A 22526-nucleotide genomic window follows, 5' to 3' on the forward strand; every position below is an offset into this window, starting at 1 on the left:
ATGTGCCTCCCTCTGGGGCATAGCTTGCAATTCGGGGGCACCTGACATAATTGGGAGGGGGGCGGGGGGAATCTGCAAACTGTGTTGCAGACTTGCCATCTAGCACCGGAACTGGGGAACCTTGACCTACAGTTTTATTTCACACGCAGAGTAAAACACTTCTTTTCTATTTAAAATGCAACTGATTCTTTGATGGGACCTGGCAAAAAAAATGATTGGGACAGTGCAGTCTGAGTAGCCCTGCTGCAGAGCCTGATGTATATAATCAGTTTATCTGTACTGAGTCTTTCTGGTCACTGTAGCAAGGAAAGACGTAACAGAAAGTGAACAGTGACAGAATTTGAAATGAAGCAGTTAAGCCATATTTTTATTGAGCAGACTTTCAGCTTCTTTTTTAAATGACCATCTGCCGCACGTGTTATTCATGGTGACACGTACAGCCTTCCCACACAGCGACCCGATCGAATCATGTGACTTGGTCCTGTCACCCTTGATGAATGCAGGCTGTGTGTGACTTTACGGAGTCCATTCACCTTGGGTCTCTTTCGCGAGCAAAACCGACGAGAGAATCCTGCCTCGAAACCTTAAAGACTGATCGATGCTTCTGTGTAGAATCTACACTGTAGGTCGTCGCGTAGCCTATGTATTAGTTAGTAGCATCAAGCTACATGGCTACATGTTTACCTACGGTGTAGATTATACAGAGAAGTGTAAATCTGTTTTATTGGGAAGTTGAGCTTAGAATACCCAGGTCAGAGGTTTTCAATGTGCCGCTTGCGGGCCAGTGGCATCGCACAAAAATATGTCGGTTGGACGGCGAGAAGGTACCATGAAATTAATCGCCACTGGAAGTGGTTGAGGCCCGGGACACAGCGGATGTGTGGCGTGCGCGACGCAGCTGGGGAAGGTGTTGATTTCCATTTCGGCGCCCGCGTTAACAGATTACGCGAGACTGGCGTCTGAGGCGCGGCTCACGGCAGCGGCGCCTCGTCTAGACCATCGGAGCGACGGCTCTTTTTCACGAGTGCGGTAAGTGGTCCTCATCAAAATTAGACACCTAAAACATGTGTTGATAGTCATGCTGACATCATACCAGCAGAACTACCCCATTGGCAGCTTTCATTATAGGTTCAATGTCTAGGCTACGTATCATAGACATCAAATATATAAATATTATTTATTTTCATTTTTCCAGTCGGATGTTATTAAACAAGGAAGTAGGGAATGCATATGTGCTACATAAGTCAGAGCAGTGCAAACGCTAATTATGCTTGTTGCCCTTGTACTGGTGTTTGAGTAGCATTAATGGGTGTTGGTATCTCCCTGAATCTAGTGTTTTTATATTGTTGGATTCTGCATTCCCGCACCTCAAACGCCACCCCAGTATAAATAACTTAACATTAATTTAAGTTCAAATTTGAAATAAATACAAATTGAACTAAGGACAATAAATATTTATGAAGACAGTTGTGTCGTATGTTTTTTTTTTTTTTTTTACATACTTCCGCCTAAATTAGTATTTTCACTTATCTGACTTTTGATCTGAAAGGGAAAAACCAAGCCACATGCTAACAGATAGACCTGCCCTTTGGCCGATAAAAAAGATCAGGTTACCTTCTGGATCATTTAACTCATATGTCACGCTTTACTGAGGGGATATGAATAATGCAGTAATAATGTGCTTACTTAATGCATTAATTACCCAGTAACTAAGTGTTAGTTATGTACTGACCCCTATGCTTGTTCATCATTAATCAGTCATGACAGTTCATGTATTCCATTCAGGCACAATATTAGTTAACAGTTAACTAATTACTTAATAATGATAAGACCACTTAACTCATTTACTACTCAAGAATGACTCATGAACTGATATAGGTTTCCCCATGAAATACATAAACTGTCATAACTGATTAATGATCAATGAACATGGGATCAGAACTTAACAAACAGTTAGTTACTGGTTACTTAGGGCATTATTCATGTCCTCGTAAAGTGTCACCAACTCATCTAAGAGGGTAAGTCTGTCGTTCGGTTGGCTGTAACTAACAGGTGTCAAAAGAGAATATTGCATTATTACACTAATTATTAAGTAATTAAAAGCACATTATTGCTGTTAAAGACCGTTTTGTGTGTGACGTCACTCAAACTCAGTGTGCCCTGCCTCCTCATATAATAGTGGTCGCAGTAGGTCTCTATGTTCCTTTTGAGCTCCAGTTTACAAATTAAGTGCCATCTGGCCAATCCCAGTGTAGAAGAACAACTAGACAGACACTACAGCCCGGATTGTTCCATCACTTCCAGTATAATCTGTTCCTCAATGGTTCCTGCAGCAAATAAATGGTAGCAATAAACAGCACCAAATCGAGGTATTTTATTTCTGTTATTAGTGTCCTCTATGGACGCAGCTTATTGAAGCTGCAAATTGGAAACAAATATTTCTTCTTTGTACTCTGCCAAAACAAATATAGCATTTATTCTTATCAAGCTGGCTTTGCAAGGAAATGCACTTAGAATTTACATCAGCTGTGGTATTCGGAGGCAGTATTGTGGCTCAGTCACGAGCGCTTTTGCCTCGCTTGTCTCGGGTTGGGGTTTTGCCTTTGGCTGAGTGTACATTGACTTTTCAGTCAAAAAAGCTTACAGGTGGGGTAGTTGGCTTCTGAAAACTCTGTACTTTTTAAATTTGTTTGCACTCCATTTACTTTCCACTGTATATGCAGTACGATCTTTGCACTTTGTCAGTTTGGCACTATATGTATGTTTATCTGTGTACTATTCTACACTAGAACACTACACCACTACACACTTCCACCTTATTCATTTACAGCAGAATATCCAGCTGTGATCAGTGAAGCCCAATTTCATCTTAATCTGAGTCTTAAACTGCCCATGTGTATTTACATGTCCAGTTATCGAGCAGCATCCTGTCTATCGGCTGTTTCCTGCCTTGTGCTGTGTGCTTCATGGGATTGGATCCAGGTTGACAGCAAAACCTTCTACTTGCATGATCTAAACAATTTGGAATGTGGAGTTTAGGTTTGGCACCAAAATCCCAAGGGATTTTCACACATTACAGGATTTAAGGTTCATAGAGAATTATGTGTGAAACATAAAACAGTCAGTTGCAGTTCTCTGGGCAAAAACTATGATGATCCAAGGTTCTCAAGTGTCATTAAAGGTTTGGAGTGAGATTACATCAGGTGTGAAACGTGTGTCTCAGGGTCAAGGCGTGAGACTTGAGAGCCCTGCCAACCGCATTTATCCGACCATGTTCTCACACATCCACCTTGTCTGCGCTCCATCTGTGGGCACATCCATGTAATAATGTGCTTGCAGTGGGATCACATGTAACTTATCTTGGAATTTATCTGGAAACAACAAATCCTATGTTCTGATTGGCTGGTTAGCTGGCTACTAACTCTGTAATATTTGAGGCAGTAGTGAATTTGGAGGAAAACTCCACTCTGTATGCCTGTGCATCGTCCAATAATTCTATATAATGGGACACCTAGGTGGGCATGATCCTGACTTACACAAGGTGTGGCGTGTGAGCTGGTTGAAATGCGTGTGTCTCACAGCCAATGCGTGAGACTGGAGAGCCCTGATGTTAATGAGACATGGTGGATCAGGGTTTCTCAACTCTAGCCTGTGTTTCTCAATTTTTTTTCTGCCACAGGATACTTCCCATCTGGCAGAGTTTTTCACTTGTGGACACCGGTTGCCAAACGCTGCACTAGTGGGTACCCAGTCACGATCCTCAGCCTTGGTTGCCGAAAATTACCAAAGGGGACCCCCCCCCCCCCCACTCACACGCACACACACTCTGGATTGGTCAACAGCGAGGTCTTGTTGTTGGAATGGTTGAGAAACCATGTGTTGGGGGATAATGACCAGGATGAAAGTCAATACCAAGGCCTGAAGTGTAAAAATGACATGGCATAACAACAGTGTGCAGAAAGGTTTCATTATTTCATTAGACACACAACTCCACTGCAGAAGTGGAGACAGAAGTGGGCCTTGCCCGGTACTTGCTAGGTGTCCCTAATGAACTGGCTACTGGGTGCAGACTCCATCAAAATCTGTGGTGTTTTCCAGCTCATATGCAGAAGTGTGCTGTCCTGCTGGAGAAAATCTCCAATCTGGGAGTCTGGCACAGGGGGGCAGCCTGCTTTCATTTACAGGCACGCTCTTAGAGTATCAGGTGAGGAGATGAGGTACTAAGATCCTTTCCAGTGACAGACCTACTGGCCGTAGGGATTTAATTAATGAATGAGAAATACGAGTCACGATCGCTAGTCTCAGGTAGAGTGTGAATGATGACAGCAGGGATCTATAAACCCTAAATTTACTAAGTCTCTGCCTATTTTCATAACCTGTCTTCACCAGAACAAGAAGTGGAGTTAAAATCGAAGCTTTACAAGGTATTACATGCTAATTCTGTGATTAATGCTGTTCCCAATGTTTAGTAAGGGTCAGTCATTTCTATACAGTTTTAGCCTTGTTGCATACAAATCTATGGATCCCACTGTTCTGCCTGTGAGCTGCATGCATTCCTAGTGGATTTGGACCAAACGCATTATATATGTTTGCTAAATAAATAACTAACATAAATGTACATAAACACATCATTCCAGTCTTTTTTTTTAAAAAAAAGGCTAGAGAAGCTACTTAGATGCAAACCCTCAATATTGTCCATCGTTATTGATCATCCATCTTCAAAGCCTCGTCTGAGTTCCTGCTGCTCTTGGCTCAACAAGGTGCCGGTGCCTGCAAAGGAAGTTAGTGTGGCTCTCGGCAAAGATCTTGCAGTGACTTGTTGCTAAAGTGGGTCACCAGAAAAGGCTTAATGGGAGAATTAGGATGTAAGAAATCCTGCCTTTGTTCGGGTTCTGCATATGAACATATACCCCACTGACTGACGTCATCTGGGTTATGGGGGCTTCTGTTCCTCAAAGAGGATTGGGTTTCACACCTCCTTTCTCTTTCTTTAAGCTGCTTGCATATTTCTATTTTTCACACTCATTTAAGACATTTAGTCATCTAGGAAAGGTACCAGGTGGTAACTACATGCAAAAAGTCTTCAAGGGTTTTATATTTGGAAGCAGGATATGTATAACACTGCAAACTGTGTGGAAAAACAGCCTTACAAATGCCCCATTATGGCTGTTTACCCAGGAAAGCCCTGTCAGGACCAAACATACATCAAAAGAATTACCTGTACAATACGGATATTTAAGGATAGGGAGAGAATCTCCCTCGAGCACTCTAGTCCACAAGCATCGTGGTTCTGTGGGTTTTGTAATATATTTTAATTAGAGTATGACCCAAGACAACAGGTGAGGCCACATATTAACCGAGGGAATTGTTTGACTAAAGCAGACCTACATACCCTATGAGACCAAGAGATTCGACATTTTAAGAAAACTGATTACATCACAGGTCTCCTGCAATTGGCTCTCCATACAAGACTCTCTATATAAGTCCACACAAACTGTAAGAAATCGTGCAACATGCTCCCAAGGCCTAAATTGTTTTTGTTGATAAAATAACTTGTGTTTTTGAGGAAGTAAATCACTTCTCTGGATAATACTGTAAATAAGTGATTGAACATACACTGATCAGCAATAATGTTAAAACCACCTGTCTTATATTTTTTAGATCCCCTTGTGGCACCAAGACAGTTCTGACCTGCTGAGGCATGGCCTCCACAAGGCCTCTGAAGATGTCGTGCTGTATCTAAGACGTTAGCTGCAGATCCTTAACTACCGTAATTTGCCACGGTGAGGCCTCCCTGGATTGGATTTATTAGTCCAGTACATCCCACAGATGCTTGATGGGAATGAGATCTGGGGACTTTGGGGCCCAAGTTCAACACCTTGAATTTTTTTATCATGTTAATCAAGTCATTCCTGCAGTATGGCAGGGCACATTATCCAGCTGAAAGGACCTGCTACTATCGGGCAATACTGTTGCCATGAAGGGGTGTACTTAGTCTTCAACAATGTTTAGGTAGGTGGTACTTATCAAAGTATCATCAAAGCAGAGCATTGTCCAGAGCATCACACTGCCTCTGTCCCCTTGCCTTCTTCCCATAGTGCATCCTGGTGGTTTATCTTCCACAGGCAACAAACTAATCAGTGTTATTCACTTTACCTCTCTGTAGTTTTAATGTTATCGTTGATTGGCGTAAATGGGGAAAATAGGTAAATATCTACAGTATTATGGTTCCCTGCTGCCCTCTGTTGTTCATTATATGTCCTGCATTTATTGCTATGCCCCCAAAAAGGCGCAACCCACAGTATACAGGTATTAATATATTAACATCCAGCATATAACTGTAATCTGTTACTTAGGAACATAAACCAAAACCATCACAAGACACAATATATTCATTTATCTCTGATAACTGCTTCATTTTTGGAGATAGATGAAACACAGTATATACTACATTCATTGAAATACAGTGAAACACAGTATATACCACGTTCCGTGGAACACAGTATATACTACATTCACTTCCAATTTCTCATGATAAAGACCTTTTATCTTAAAGGGTCTTCACATGTCACGTTGGAATATTCCAGGTACTGTAGTCTACTGGCCTATAATGAGCAATAGAGGGCAGTAGAGAACCATAATTTTGTAGATAAGCTGTTTTTGCCATTTATACTGATCAGCGATAACATTAAAACTACTGACTGGCGAAGTTGAACTCTGATTAGTTTGTTGCCTGTGGAAGATAAACCACCAGGATGCACTATGGGAAGAAGGCAAGGGGACAGAGGCAGTGTGAGGCTCTGGACAATGCTCTGCTTTGATGATACTTTGATAAGCAGGATAATGCTGTCATACTGCAGGAATGACTTGATTAACACTAAAACTTCAAGGTGTTGATTTGGGCCCCAAAGTCCCCAGATCTCAATCGCATTGGCTGTGAGACACACGCATTTCAACCAGCTCACACACCACACCTTGTACTATACTTATATAGATGGTAAATGTTTACCTGCTTGCACAGATGCTTGATTAGGTAATTAGTGTAAGTGTGTGTGTCCAATCGCATGTATGTTCAAGGTCCATAGTAAATAATATACACTGATCAAGAGATGCCCAAAAGTGGATGAAAAAGGACATTAGTGGGTGTATCACTTAGTGTAACGGGTGCAGGAAAATGAGCAGGACTGCAAGCCATATAATGACCCACTGTCCTTATCTAACTCTTAATACAGTATGCATACAGTGATGTATCTGCAATGGACAGCTACTATAAGCAGATAGCACAGTACAGGTGCTTAATCTGTATGCTATTTCCATCCATCCATCCATCCATTGTCCAAACCGCTTATCCTACTGGGTCGCAGGGGGTCCGGAGCCTATCCCGGAAGCAATGGGCACGAGGCAGGGAACAACCCAGGATGGGGGGCCAGCCCATCGCAGGGCACACTCACACACCATTCACTCACACCTACGGGCAATTTAGCAACTCCAATTAGCCTCAGCATGTTTTTGGACTGTGGGGGGAAACTGGAGTACCCGGAGGAAACCCCACGATGACATGGGGAGAACATGCAAACTCCACACACATGTAACCCAGAGGTGTGAGGCAACAGTGCTAACCACTGCACCACCATGCCACCCCTACTGTGTTTCATCTATCTCCAAAAATGAAGCAGTTATCGGAGATAAATGAATATATTGTGTCTTGTGATGGTTTTGGTTTATGTTCCTAAGTAACAGATTACAGTTATATGCTGGATGTTAATATATTAATACCTGTATACTGTGGGTTGCGCCTTTTTGGGGGCATAGCAATAAATGCAGGACATATAATGAACAACAGAGGGCAGCAGGGAACCATAATACTGTAGATATTTACCTATTTTCCCCATTTACGCCAATCAACAATAACATTAAAACTACAGAGAGGTAAAGTGAATAACACTGCTTAGTTTGTTGCATTCCAGGGAGGCCTCACCGTGGCAAATTATGGGAGTTAAGGATCTGCAGCTAATGTCTTAGATACAGCACGACACCTTCAGAGGCCTTGTGGAGGCCATGCCTCAGCAGGTCAGAACTGTCTTGGTGCCACAAGGGGATCTAAAAAATATAAGACAGGTGGTTTTAACGTTATTGCTGATCAGTGTATGTTCAATCACTTATTTACAGTATTATCCAGAGAAGTGATTTACTTCCACAAAAACACAAGTTATTTTATCAACAAAAACAATTTAGGCCTTGGGCGCATGTTGCACGATTTCTTACAGTTTGTGTGGACTTATATAGAGAGTCTTGTATGGAGAGCCAATTGCAGGAGACCTGTGATGTAATCAGTTTTGTTAAAATGTCGAATCTTTTGGTCTCATAGGGTATGCAGGTCTGCTTTAGTCAAACAATTTCCTCGGTTAATATGTGGCCTCACCTGCTGTCTTGGGTGTCAGTCATACTCTAATTAAAATATATTACAAAGGGCCAATGCTTGTGGACTAGAGTGCTCGAGGGAGATTCTCTCCCTATCCTTAAATATCTGTATTGTACAGGTAATTGTTTTGATGTATGTTTGGTCCCGACAGGGCTTTCCTGGGTAAACAGCCATAATGGGGCATTTGTAAGGCTGTTTTTCCACACAGTTTGCAGTGTTATACATATCCTGCCTCCAAATATAAAACCCTTGAAGACTTTTTGCATGTAGTTACCACCTGGTACCTTTCCTAGATGACTAAATGTCTTAAATGAGTGTGAAAAATAGAAATATGCAAGCAGCTTAAAGAAAGAGAAAGGAGGTGTGAAACCCAATCCTCTTTGAGGAACAGAAGCCCCCATAACCCAGATGACGTCAGTCAGTGGGGTATATGTTCATATGCAGAACCCGAACAAAGGCAGGATTTCTTACATCCTAATTCTCCCATTAAGCCTTTTCTGGTGACCCACTTTAGCAACAAGTCACTGCAAGATCTTTGCCGAGAGCCACACTAACTTCCTTTGCAGGCACCGGCACCTTGTTGAGCCAAGAGCAGCAGGAACTCAGACGAGGCTTTGAAGATGGATGATCAATAACGATGGACAATATTGAGGGTTTGCATCTAAGTAGCTTCTCTAGCCTTTTTTTTTTAAAAAAAGACTGGAATGATGTGTTTATGTACATTTATGTTAGTTATTTATTTAGCAAACATATATAATGCGTTTGGTCCAAATCCACTAGGAATGCATGCAGCTCACAGGCAGAACAGTGGGATCCATAGATTTGTATGCAACAAGGCTAAAACTGTATAGAAATGACTGACCCTTACTAAACATTGGGAACAGCATTAATCACAGAATTAGCATGTAATACCTTGTAAAGCTTCGATTTTAACTCCACTTCTTGTTCTGGTGAAGACAGGTTATGAAAATAGGCAGAGACTTAGTAAATTTAGGGTTTATAGATCCCTACTGTCATCATTCACTCTCTACCTGAGACTAGCGATCGTGACTCGTATTTCTCATTCATTAATTAAATCCCTACGGCCAGTAGGTCTGTCACTGGAAAGGATCTTAGTACCTCATCTCCTCACCTGATACTCTAAGAGCGTGCCTGTAAATGAAAGCAGGCTGCTCCCCTGTGCCAGACTCCCAGATTGGAGATTTTCTCCAGCAGGACAGCACACTTCTGCATATGAGCTGGAAAACACCACAGATTTTGATGGAGTCTGCACCCAGTAGCCAGTTCATTAGGGACACCTAGCAAGTACCGGGCAAGGCCCACTTCTGTCTCCACTTCTGCAGTGGAGTTGTGTGTCTAATGAAATAATGAAACCTTTCTGCACACTGTTGTTATGCCATGTCATTTTTACACTTCAGGACTTGGTATTGACTTTCAGCCTCGTCATTATCTCCCAACACATATTTTTTTAACCATTCCAACAACAAGACCTCGCTGTTGACCAATCCAGAGTGTGTGTGCGTGTGAGTGGGGGGGGCTCCCCTTTGGTAATTTTCGCCAACCAAGGCTGAGGATCGTGACTGGGTACCCACTAGTGCAGCGTTTGGCAACCGGTGTCCACAAGTGAAAAACTCTGCCAGATGGGAAGTATCCTGTGGCAGAAAAAAAATTGAGAAACACAGGCTAGAGTTGAGAAACCCTGATCCACCATGTCTCATTAACATCAGGGCTCTCCAGTCTCACGCATTGGCTGTGAGACACGCATTTCAACCAGCTCACACGCCACACCTTCTGTAAGTCAGGGATCATGCCCACCTAGGTGTCCCATTATATAGAATTATTTGACGATGCACAGGCATACAGAGTGGAGTTTTCCTCCAAATTCACTACTGCCTCAAATATTACAGAGTTAGTAGCCAGCTACCAACAAATCAGGAAATAGGATTTGTTGTTTCCAGGTAAATTCCAAAATAATTTGGACTTTTGGCACTAATTTAACGCCATACAGTATCCCTGGAGCTGGGGGGTTAAGGGCTTTGCTGTGTGACCCACAGAACATCACTTTCCTGCTGTTACCGTTATCTTCTTCTGAAGATACGCTGGAAACCAACCAGTCTCTGAACACAGAGCAACACAGACAGCTGTGATGACTTTTTACTTGCAAGGGAAGTCCGGTCCTGACTCCGAGGTGTCAGCCTCTCAGTCGAACTCAGCCAACTTCGAAAGAGGAACTCCCATCGGAGTGTCTTTTATTGAGGTACACAAACAGGATATGCAAATAGCATTCAACATTGTTTATCACTATGTATGGGGTGGTGATATTCAAGCGACAGTTCTTAAGAAGGGTTATTGCTAATTTAAAATCAGCTGCTGCAGGGTGTTATTTCTAAGAAATGGCATCTAGCAAAATGACAATAAAAAAGTACATATTTCTCTAACACCTGCCACGGTCAGGGCTCGAGCCGGCGACCCTCTGATCACAAACGTGGAGGCGTACACCCTGAACACTTCGGCTGCGTGGCATGTGCATCATGGCCGAACTGTTGCTGTGTGGATCAGCGTGTTTGTCCTCACTGCCTGTGGGTAGTGTGGTTCAGTGGGCTAAGCCTCTGTGTTTGTAATTGCAGGACTCCCAGTTCAAACCCAGTTTCCTCAGAATAGTCACGTGTCAGTGGGCCCTCAAGCAAGGTCTTTACCTATCCAGCTTCGTGGCTGCTGCTACAGGAGGTTGTCCAGTTTGATCTCACCCACACGTGTGTCCTAGAGAGCAGAATGAGGCAGAATTTCCTCATAGTGGTCATTGCGTTGTTTTTGTTTAGTTTAATTTAGAACGAGAGCGATAGAAACTTACCGCATTCAACGAGAAGTTGAACGCTGAAACCTCTGCTAGGTAATAAGCACATTTTTAAGCAGTTTACCTCGAGGACAAAAATACTATTCTGATTGGATAGAACTACAATGACGCATGATGTGTAACACAATAATTGTGTTACCAGTGTTCTTATATACCCATGATTTTGTGCTGTGACTGTCATTGTATCTGTTTCTTTGTAATGCTGTAAACTCCTCCCACAGTCCAAAGGTGTTGTGTGGAGGCAGCGGCCAGTGTTTATACTGTGATTGAATGTGTCTGCTCTGTGGTGGACAGGCCTCCTGTTTGCCATTTATGGCCTGTATTCCACTCTGGATTGGCATGACTGTGAGCTAGTTAATAAAAACTGAATTGCAGCATTAATCACCTTAGTCACTTTGCCCCAACAGAATAACTCTCTACGTGACTCACTCCTGTGCATATTTATTTTTAGATTTTGCAGTTATTTGCTTAAAAGGATATACAGTACAGGCCAAAAGTTTGGACACACCTTCGCATTCAATGTGTTGTCTTTATTTTCATGACCATTTACATTGGTAGATTCTCACTGAAGGCATCAAAACTATGAATGAACACATGTGGAGTAATGTTTTAACAAAAAAAGGTGACATAACTGAAAATGTGTTTTATATTCTAGTTTCTTCAAAATAGCCACCCTTTGCTCTGATTACTGCTTTGCACCCTTGCTAAACACCTCTGGGAACTCCTTCAAGACTGTTGGAAAACTATTTCAGGTGACTACCTCTTGAAGCTCATCGAGAGAATGCCAAGAGTGTGCAAAGCAGTAATCAGAGCAAAGGGTGGCTATTTATTATATAAAACACGTTTTCAGTTATGTCACCTTTTTTTGTTAAGTACATAACTCCACATGTGTTCATTCATAGTTTTGATGCCTTCAGTGAGAATCTACCAATGTAAATGGTCATGAAAATAAAGACAACACATTGAATGAGAAGGTGTGTCCAAACTTTTGGCCTGTACTGTATACATATATAGAAAAGGTTTCTATCGTGAGATACTGGAACTGAATGTAGCATATACTGTGTTTTCCTAGCATTTTATCAAGGGTGATCTTCTTGCTCTGTGTTCTAATGCACAGGCTCCAGGGCCACCAAGATACTCTACTAGATAAGTGAGATGGGTGATAGTATTGTGTCTTTTTTATTGATGCCTTTAGTTTATGTTCTTATTTAACTGACTAAAGTTAAATGCTGCGTGTTAAAAAATATGCTGTTCTCAGTATTAAAATCCGAACAGCTGACTTGGCAACTGCCCAAAATCTTATGCAATTTGATGACAATTTCCCCAATGACATTTTCATTTTATGTCACCTAGACTGTCTACGAAAATGCAACAAAATTAATGTTAATCATTATTACTATGTATTTACAAAGTTTAATTTTCACCTTATTTTCATATAGCACACAGAAGACAAGTCCACGTATATACCAGAACCTTTCCAGCAGTTTCCAGGGAGTTAGAAAGCTCAGGTTTGGAACAGAAGTATGCCTTTTGCTCCCAGAAGCCCACAAAGAGGCAGTGGGTATTCCCTTATTTAACAGAGCTCTTTAAAAGCTTTAAAATAGAAATCAGAATTCAGTAATGACAGTTAATGGCACCATCTGCTGAAAAATTATAACAGAGGAGGAAGTTAAGAGACAAATGAAAACAATGAATCAAAATGCTTATTCACATAGAGAGCTGGAGTGGAAAAACAGTGCCAACCAGTCACATCAACAACAAGGACAACAACAGAGGAACAAATGATGACACAGAAATGACATCATTGGGTCTTTCTCCAAGAGGGTCCATGAAGCTGAGTTACTACAGACAGGCGTCAGGCAGGGAGGGTCACGCCTTCTCTGGTCCTGTGTCTCCTCTGAGCAGGGTGAGTGGTGCCTTTGTCTCTGTTAAGTCACACGTTTTGTGTAGTTTCTTTACTCGGACTGAATAGAGCATCTGAGAGACCAACTGAATGAGGTTCCTCTTGTCATTGGAGCTGACTCTCTAGAGGTTGGTCCTCAGGAACATTTGTGCATTGGTCTGAAATTAGGTTGATCTATGGCAATGATGTCATTGTCTCTCACGTTGGGTCCTCTGCCAGAAACAAATATATGTCATGAATCACCAAATTGTAGTGATTCCATGGTACACTGCAGGAGTCAAATGGTGAAGATCAGTCACAGTCAGTGGCTATTGCTGTTAATTTTAGCTATATTGTGGCTGCTTGTAATGTTCTCATGTTGATGCAGGCCCAATATCAAAAGCTTAAAGTAAATTGAACTGGTCTGTGGTAAGTTAGCATGAAGAGCTGTGTAGACACCGGCCTGGTACCCATATGAGTGACTTCTGACTTCAGACATCCTCTAAGAGGTTTAAGTTGGGCTTGGTCATATTGTGTAAGGTCTACGTTGCTAAAGCCTCCAGGCGTGCGTGCGGATGCTTGCGAGATACCTGCACTTTAAGTGTTTCGTAGCGCCCCCCCCACCTCCCCCCCTGCCCAATCGAACAAAACCCTGGCCAAGGTGGGAGCCACGTCAATGGAAACACTGAAAGGTACCATTGTGAGGACAGAACATGACCTGTGAGAGAACTGACATTACATTCAGTATCTCTCTTATTGTTATGAACATTATTCATAACATTATATCTCCTGCTCCAGAAGGAGGCCCAGCCCATGTTCATGTTCGTTTTCTTTTGTCTGTGTTGCGAATGAAAGAGAACAAAGGAGCAGCCCAGGAGCGTCGCCGGCCGTCATTTGGCATCTATGCTTTGTCAGAGACCTCAACAAGGTGTTGAAATTTCTGTGCTGCCATTCTGCTTATGTCCTTTTCGAATTGAAGTACAAGTACTTTTGAAGTATTCCTCAAAACAGGAGGTTCTAATGGTCTCATTTGTCATAGCCATTCAGTTTTGCCCCTCATCATTGTATAGATTCCATCCCTCACTCCTTGGTTCATTTCAGGACATGAACAGCAAACCCCAATATTACATGTGAGTCTGGCAGGACATTTTCATTACCGCTAGATGAATGGAGGAACTTCATCCTAATTTGCCTTAAAAATAACCAAGTGGTAAGGATCTGCAGTAAAAAAAAAAAACATTGTATTCGTATTAAAATATTACAATAATCCCAGTTTCCAGAATTTATCGTCTATAGTTGTCATTCCATAATAAATTGGTCATTTAAAAAAATGGAACCTTTCATAATGTATTTCAACATCCATTCAAGGGTAGCTCCAATATTTCAATTTGAATTTAATTTACCCACTTTCATAGCCTCCTAGGTAGTGGTCTATGTGGGCTGGTTACACTAAAGCACAGTCATCAGAAGTAATTAAATGTCTTTAAACAGGACACGTAGAAACCGATGAGCCTCTGTAAGTGAATAACCTCAGTGGAAATGAGAGTTAATTTGAATACCAAGGGATCGTATCCATTCAAACAAATTAATTACCAAGTGCCAGTGTTTATGCTATTGCTCTCATTCTTTCTCTCCTAATTTTTACCCCCCCCCCCCCAACCCTGCATTAACTCATACAGACAACATGCAACCTAACACAGAACACATGCATTTATAGGGGTAAAAGTCCATGACAGGCAAGATCCGCGAGCCATAAACCCAGATAAGCTAAGCTACGAAGGCTGGGATTCACGTCAAGTCTTAACAGACTCTGCTTTATGCGGTGAAGTACCAGTTGGTACCAAAGGCTGCTATTCTTCTGTATTTCATCTGCATTGATTTGAAGCCTGAGCTGGACTATGGAGCTAAAATATAGTTGTGTTTCTTTTGGTACTGTCCTCAGTGTACTTCTAGTCTTCTTACTATTAAACAATGGTGAAGCTCAACAAAGTAAGTATTTTGTTAATTAATGGTTTCAATCAGAGTTAGAGTTTAGTTAAATTTATTTTCCATCCTTCCACAGTGTGTTTGGTGTAGCTCTGTATTATTATATATAAAATAGTATTTTATAAAAGTTGATATTTGTATTGATAGTATAGACAGCCTTTGTAAAAGACTTTGACGTTGATTTAAATGGTTTCAAAATGTTCTGAATGATCTAGTAAATTAATGAATACCACACTTTAAAAAGTTTGGAAGTTGTATAAAAGGATGTTGTTCGTTGTTTTGTATGCATTCCCAGTGCTATGTAACGTTTTTTTCTCCTCTCTCTAGTTTGTGAAGTTCCCCAACATATAATTACCATAAAAGAGAATAATGCCATTGATGTTGTAATTACGACAATCACCATTGTCGATGGCGTTACGCTTACATTAACGTACAATCCAGAAAATGCTTTCGCAATTGATGGGCCGAATCTCGTAGTTATAAAGTCGTTGGATTTTGAGGTACGATTTAAACTTGTAACTAGCTGGGTTACTGTTGGTAGCTAACATTTATATTGTGCTTTGAACAGGGACATGCTTAGGTGTTGACAGATTTGGACATTTTAGGTCCAGAAAGTAAAAATCCAAGCCAAGATTTTGTTTCAACCAACCAGTACCCTAGTACGAAGTATCACAACTGGTCACATAAAGTTTCGCACTCATCTGCTTGGTCGAAACAAAATCTTGGTTTGGAATTTCACGTTTCTTGAACTATCCATCTCTGAGTGCTGAAATCTTGTACATTTATGTTTCAGACCCTTCCTGATGCAGGACTCCTTCAAGTTCGTATCGACTGTAATAAACCTGGCAGTCAAACAGTGAGTCTCAACTCTATTAGGTCATCCGTTGATCCACATATTTCTATAACTACCCTCCCAGTTCAGGCTTGCCATGAGCCTGACAGCTATCTCAGGAAGCAGAGAGATGGTGGACAGGACAGGAGTCGTGAGGATCTGAGTCTGTCCCAGGAGCTACAGGCACAAACGGCAGGGAATAACCCAGGATGGGGCGCTAACCCACTGCAGGGCACACACGCCATTCACACACACATTCACACCTACAGTCAATTTGGCAACTAATTATATCACATTAAGTATTTTCAATGCGCTTTATTAATCCATAAATCTTCTGGACACTTATTCTGGACAGGATTATGGGGGAGCTGCAGACTGTCCCAGGCAGCACAGGACTGGAATGCACTCTGGATATGACGTGTTTTAGCAACGTTACCCACCTAAAACAAACGTCCATGCTGTAGCTGATCTCCCGCTGAGCTTCAATGGATATTTGAACTATGCAGTTTTAACTTCACCCAAACTGGCCACTATGAGTGACTGCCTCGAAATGTTCATATCCTACATAAACCAAGTGTCACAAAGTTACAGTCAGTGCATTACTTTTTATTCACAATAGCATGGAACGATAATCGAATATTATAATGCTGCTGTCCAAAGACAACGGGTATATCAGCATCTCTAAATTGTCAAATATTTACCTGTACTTGCCCTGTGCTTCCATGGATTGACTGCAAGCTCCACTACTCATGGAGGACTGTGATGAGTGACACATGGAGCTGTTGTTTCATTTTGTACTTTACTAAATATGTTTGCTCCACATTGTCTCTCCTTAAGGTTAACCTGGTGGTGATTGTTTCCATTGAGAACATAAATGATAATCCCCCTAAATTTGAGCAAAATCTCTACACATTTGACGTAAACGAGGTGAGTTTCCAAGGTTTCTACCATTTGCTTCTTTATACAGGGGCTTTTCTTCTCTGTATTCGTTCTGATTCTTTCCATACAGCTGACACCAGTGAATACAATTGTTGCAAGAGTTGAGGCTACAGATATTGATGGAGATCAGTTGTTTTACCGCCTGGAACCAGTCAACCCAAAGGTGACTTCAGCACCCCAACATGTCCAACAAGTTACATAAAAATATAACAGCCCACTATACTGGAGAAAAGTGCTATTAGCTATATTCCTGTTTTTGTACTGTGCATTGGAGCCTTTTCTGGTACTTTCAACTCTAATAAAAATGTTTCACCAATATACAAATTTGAATTTTTACAGAAACTAATTATTTGTCTCTTTTCCTTTCTAGGACTCTTATTTTTATTTACCATATGAGGTTAACCCCAACATCGCAGTAAAAAGCAGTTTAGATTACGACTCCATCAAACAACACACTGTGATATTACATGTGCAGGTAGGTGAGGTAGATGAAGCTTGTTTTGGCAATTTTTGAATTTAATAGTATGTAAGTTTTGGTGAAAAGGATGCATTTGATTAAGGCAGCACAGACATGTTTCAGGGGCCAGGTGCTCGGTGGTGAGGAGGGAGGTTTGGGGCTCCTCAGTGAAATTTGGTCGATGGTCGATGATTGTTGGTGACTTTCAACTGTTCTGGTAAAAGGGCCATGTTTTCAGGCCCCCCACCCATGCAGGTATTGCAACAGGTATCTTTTGCTAACAGAGATGATGGTTCTTATTCCATTTGCTTGCAGGATGTCTCCCTTTCCACAGTGACCAATCATACTGCCACAACAACAATTACCTTCAACATCCTTGATATTGACAACCGTCCACCATGGTTCCTGCCCTGCATAGAATCAACACAAGGCTTCACAAAAATATGCTTGAACTCAGGCTACAGAGGCATTGTCAACCTAACGGAGCAGGCGGTGGGTCTCTCAGAAGAACCATATCCACATTACCCAGATTCATAAGTAACTTGTTCACTCATCCCTGCGTTCCCTGCAGCCTGACGCTCTCATATTGGAGCCGGGTCCTGTGTATGCTGTTGATGGTGACAAAGCAAGGAACGAAGAGGTTGCCTACCGAATTATTGCAGGTAATTAGATCGTTTCCAGTCTTTTAGCTTTTGGATTTTCTGTCAGTCTAAATTCGTTGATGAGTTCTGACTCGGCGTGCCCTGTTGATTATCACTCTGACAAACCAATCAATTTATTTCATCGTGTCTACAGGAAATGAAGATGGTATATTTCAGATCAGCCCAAACAGTGGAAACGTCAGCATGCTGAAGCCGGCAAATGTTCCAGGACCAATTATATTGACTGTTTTGGTAAAGCGTTGCAATGTTCGGTCAAAGCACATAAGATTTTAACCTACTTCATCTATATCCAGAACATTAAGAAAGGAAGAAAAATTGGACAGCAGTGTTTTGTTGTGGATTGGTTAGGTTCTGGTAGGTCACACACATTCCAGATTGGGTGGGTGGGTAAAACCAATCTGGAGGGAGACAAAACACTGGTAGCTTCAATTAGATACATGCCACACAAGCATTTTTCACAAAAAAATTGCCTTGAGGTGTTAAAATTTTTTCACTTGCTTCTGTACAGGCCTTCCAAGTTCTAAACAGTGATCAATTTTCCACAACTACCATCACCTTCACTGTGGTGAAAAGAAGCCAACACCCCCCAAAGTTTGAGAAGAACCTGTACGAGGGACGTGTTTCCAGTGAATCTGGCCTGGATGGCATAATATTTGAGATTAACTTCAACAGACCTCTGAAAGTGCAAGCACTGGACACCGATTTTGCCGGCGTAAGCACAAGAGAATCTACTGATGCTACTCTTGGTATTGAGTGTCTTTAGTGTGTTTTCGTGCGAAGAAACTGCAAAGAAAATAAATAAAGGAATGTGTTCATAGGGTATAAATCCCGACCTGAAATATGAAGTTCCGGGCAACAGTGATTTTGCAGTGACAGCAGAAGGTTTTGTACTTCTAAAGGGAGAAGTAATGCCAGGCTTGGTAAACCTAGAAGTAAGTGGATACTCATTATTTCAAAAACGCAAATAAAGACTTTCTGTTTTGCAATTTCATATCAGAAAAAGGCATAATTTTTCCTGAGTGAAGTTACAAAACAGGCCCATAGAAAACTCTATCAGGCCAGTAGTTACTGTGAGTGTGATATGTAATGACAGAACACCTCGCAGTGCAGTGCCTTTGACTTTTTCTGGTTTCTGGTTCAGATGAGAAAGGAGTCAATGCCCTCACCAGTCATCTCTCATTCGCTCCCTCATAGATCCGTGCTGTGGATCTCTCCAATGGGGAAGCAGGAACAGCGAGTCTCACCATCCATGTGTTGCCAGGTCAGGGCTACGGACAAGTGTTGGAATTTCATAACCTTGAACAATGTTTGATTGGCACCTGTTTTGAATGAGCCTTTAACATTTGATCTGAATGAACAAGTATTCAAGGGTCTGTGGTGTGGTTGGATAGTTGCTACTGTAGTACTGTTGCCTCGCACCTCTAGCACCAGGGTTTGAGTCTCTCCCATGGCTTCATGTGTGTGTTCCTGTTGTTTTGTTGTGGGGTTTCCTCCCACAGTCAAACGATATTATAAGGACCAATTTGCCTGTAGGTGTGTGAGCGTGTCCTCTAAGGGCTTGGTGTCCCATCCTGGGCTGTTCCCTCGCCTGTAGCTTTTGGGATTGTCTCTGAACCCCCCCCCCCATCACCCTAAATAGGACAAGCGGGTACAGAGAATGGGTGCATGGAGCCAAGGGTTTGATTGGAAGGACTGGTTTGGTTTTGATCCGTCTTCAGAATTACAGTGCCAATTGCGGACGGATGACCTAAGCTCCCTTTTGCCGAACAGCCATAGCAGATTCTGGCACCAAATTTCATTACTGTTCTTGCAGGAACTACCACTGCTCAGCCCACCACTGACATGTCTACGACCAACATAACTGCTGTAACCACAGCACTCACAGGCAGCACCAGTAACTCCCCTTCCACCAACACTCTGACACCAACAGAAGAGACAACCCTGACTACCACAGGCAAATATACCACAGAATGGTCCAGTAGCACATCATTCTTCTCTACCAGTTTGTCAGACCATACCACAGGTAGATTGAGGTCTGCCTCCTAAAGCACTGGTGGAAAATTTATGTACAGTTCACCTATTGGGTTGCTATATATGCCTAAATGAAAGCTGTCCTTAAAAATATAATCAAAATGCCCTTGTGATTCCCAACAGTGGGTTTTTAATTGATCATATCACTCCTTCCTTGGTGATTCAGAGGTGTTATTATTTTCAACACCATATGATTTACTAATTTCTCAAAGTCCCCTCCTCACCTGAAAGCTATGCAATCAATTTTTATTCCGATGCTCTTTCACCTATAGTGCAAAAAAAAAAAATTAAAATCCAAAAAGAAACCCCAACTTCTAAATTTTCAATGTTCTCTGACCTTTGATCTGCGATGCAATTCAATAAGTTTTGATTTATAATGAAGGAGGATTCTCCGTACCCTTCGGAGGATACCGGATGGAGGACATGGCCGCCCTGGGCGCCAGCCTGGCAGTAGTGGTGGTGCTCTGCTTCGTGATCATTGGCCTACTGATCTACCGTATCAAGAAGGGGAAAGCAGACTGGCAGAAGATGACTGAAGCCAGCATTTTCCGGAGTTCTGTAAGCTCTGTCAAAACTCTAAGCATAATTATGATAGAATAGTAGGTGAGACACAGTGAAGGGAGAAAGGAAATGCATTACCTTAGAAAGCAATTTGTTTTTGTTAATTATTGTCTGCTATTATTAAGTCATTTTGAGTACAATCTTCACAACGTTTACTTTGTTTTTGTAGTTTACCCCGGGTTCATCTGGATCAAAGGATGGCATGCAGTACACTAACGATGGCTTCCAGAATGATGGGGACACTGGCAGCGTGGTGGCCAAAGTTCAAGATGATACAAATATGAAGCTGGACACTATATCAGCTGCAAAGTTTAGGGAAACATCCGTGGACAAGCCGATCCCAGTGACTTCCTCAGCCCTGGACACCTTCCTGCATGACTCCGGTAGCCTAACTGGGTCTGAGAAAACCGACAGTGAGAAGGGGGTGAAGCCTATCCTCACAAAGGAGAGGAAAATCGAAGAAGGCTATAAGTCAGTGTGGTTCAAAGAAGACATTGATCCCAACGCCAAGAAGGAGGTGGTTATAATACCGGACAATGAGGAGCAGGATGTTGATGACGAGGAAGAGTCCTTTGACGTATTCGGCAGCTCACCCATCGCCACGCCAAATGTGTTCTTCACGGACACTCAGAAAGGTGACAAAACCGCAGATGACAACAGAGTGTTAACTTTCGAGAAGGAAGATGGAAGGAACAGTGTGAATAGTTAAAACTTTGGAAAGATCTCGAGTTTATGTAAAATCCATCGGTAGGTTAACAAGCTACACATCGTATAATAAATTAATCTGCTTCTGGACATTGAGCTTTATCCACCCACCTAAGGAATTTCAGAGCCCGTTTTCCTTATTGTTGTTGATGTAAGATAACTAGCCGTGTTGTATTTAGTTTCTAGAAATGCACTAACTTCTCTTTAAATAACGCTTAAAGAAAGATTATTTAAATAGTCAAGCTATTTCAGGAAATATTCAAAATCTCTACAGCTTTTTTGTATAAATCTAACCACTTTAATTACTAAATAATTGTGTTGACTATTTTGCAGTTCTCCAAAATGTTTTGTAGGAAAGATTATTGTGTACCTTACCGCCATTTTATATCTTTATACATTATGTATGTAAAATGTAACAATGGCAATTAAAAAAATTAAACCATTACACAACTGCACTCAGTGTCTGAGTTATTGTGAACTTTTTAATTATAACGAACGTTTACCAATAAAGGTGCCACTTTACAAAGAGGCTGCCCATATAAAGGGTTTATGAATGGTTTATAATCGGGTTATTAATTAGGTTGCAGCACTTTGTAAATTAAGACAAATTTAAACAAGTTACTAATCAAAAGAACACATTATGAGTTACTACCGTTTACAAGTGGCAAAAGGGAACCTTATTGCAAAGTGGGACCTGAAAAAATCTACTATATGAAGTATAACCAAATGTTTTTGTACAAGATTTTTTTCTCATTCTGGGGTGGCATGATGGTGCACTGCTTAGCGTGTGGTCCCACACCTCATACCTGCGTTCGATTCTCCGCCGGGGCTCCGTGTGTATGGAGTTTGCATGTTCTCCCCATGTCGTTATGAGGTGTCCTCTGGGTTCCCCCTCCCACCCACAGTCAACAGGACAAGGTGAGTCAGTGTTATCAAACTGCCCATAGACATGCATGTGTGAGTGCAGTATGGCACTCCGCCCTGGCTCATTCCCTGTCTGTCATGCATAGGCTCTGAACCTCTCCAACCCTAATTGGGACAAGCAGTTAGAGTTTTCATTGTAAAGGTGATGAGGTTGTTAGCCCGACATCTTCCATGGTTGTGGGTTTGAATCCCATCCCTGGCTGTGAGACTAGTACGTTTAATCCCACATGCCAGACACTGTGGGGAAATTCAGATAAATGTTCCTATGCGC

The 22526-nt window shown here is 41.8% G+C and overlaps 1 protein-coding gene and 1 long non-coding RNA gene across 2 annotated transcripts; both read left to right on the forward strand.

Annotated features, from left to right (window-relative positions):
* The first annotated feature begins 734 nt into the window (after window positions 1–734).
* LOC125706361 (uncharacterized) lies at window positions 735–14375 on the forward strand. Its single transcript, XR_007381981.1, has 4 exons — window positions 735–1029; window positions 12716–12833; window positions 12992–13182; window positions 14260–14375. It is a non-coding gene; the product is annotated as an uncharacterized LOC125706361 (long non-coding RNA).
* Window positions 14376–14898: 523 nt separating this feature from the next.
* LOC125706860 (cadherin-related family member 5-like) lies at window positions 14899–21765 on the forward strand. Its single transcript, XM_048973706.1, has 14 exons — window positions 14899–15147; window positions 15472–15644; window positions 15938–16000; window positions 16814–16903; window positions 16986–17078; window positions 17286–17390; window positions 17688–17864; window positions 17944–18034; window positions 18168–18265; window positions 18543–18746; window positions 18853–18966; window positions 19229–19295; window positions 20448–20623; window positions 20796–21765. Exons 1-14 carry the CDS (start codon window positions 15057–15059, stop codon window positions 21333–21335), a joined length of 2082 nt encoding a protein of 693 aa, XP_048829663.1. The 5' UTR covers window positions 14899–15056; the 3' UTR covers window positions 21336–21765.
* Window positions 21766–22526: the final 761 nt, after the last annotated feature.

Source organism: Brienomyrus brachyistius, chromosome 13 (assembly GCF_023856365.1).
Source record: "Brienomyrus brachyistius isolate T26 chromosome 13, BBRACH_0.4, whole genome shotgun sequence".
Classification (NCBI taxonomy): Eukaryota; Metazoa; Chordata; class Actinopteri; order Osteoglossiformes; family Mormyridae; genus Brienomyrus; species Brienomyrus brachyistius.

What these genes read in the sequence shown, in the direction of transcription:
- LOC125706860 (XM_048973706.1), top strand. Translation starts at nt 15,057, where the DNA reads ATGGAGCTAAAATATAGTTGTGTTTCTTTTGGTACTGTCCTCAGTGTA. An exon ending in ACACATTTGACGTAAACGAG is followed by an intron (nt 16,904 to 16,985) that starts GTGAGTTTCCAA and finishes CTTTCCATACAG; the next exon opens with CTGACACCAGTGAATACAAT. An exon ending in CAATTATATTGACTGTTTTG is followed by an intron (nt 18,266 to 18,542) that starts GTAAAGCGTTGC and finishes GCTTCTGTACAG; the next exon opens with GCCTTCCAAGTTCTAAACAG.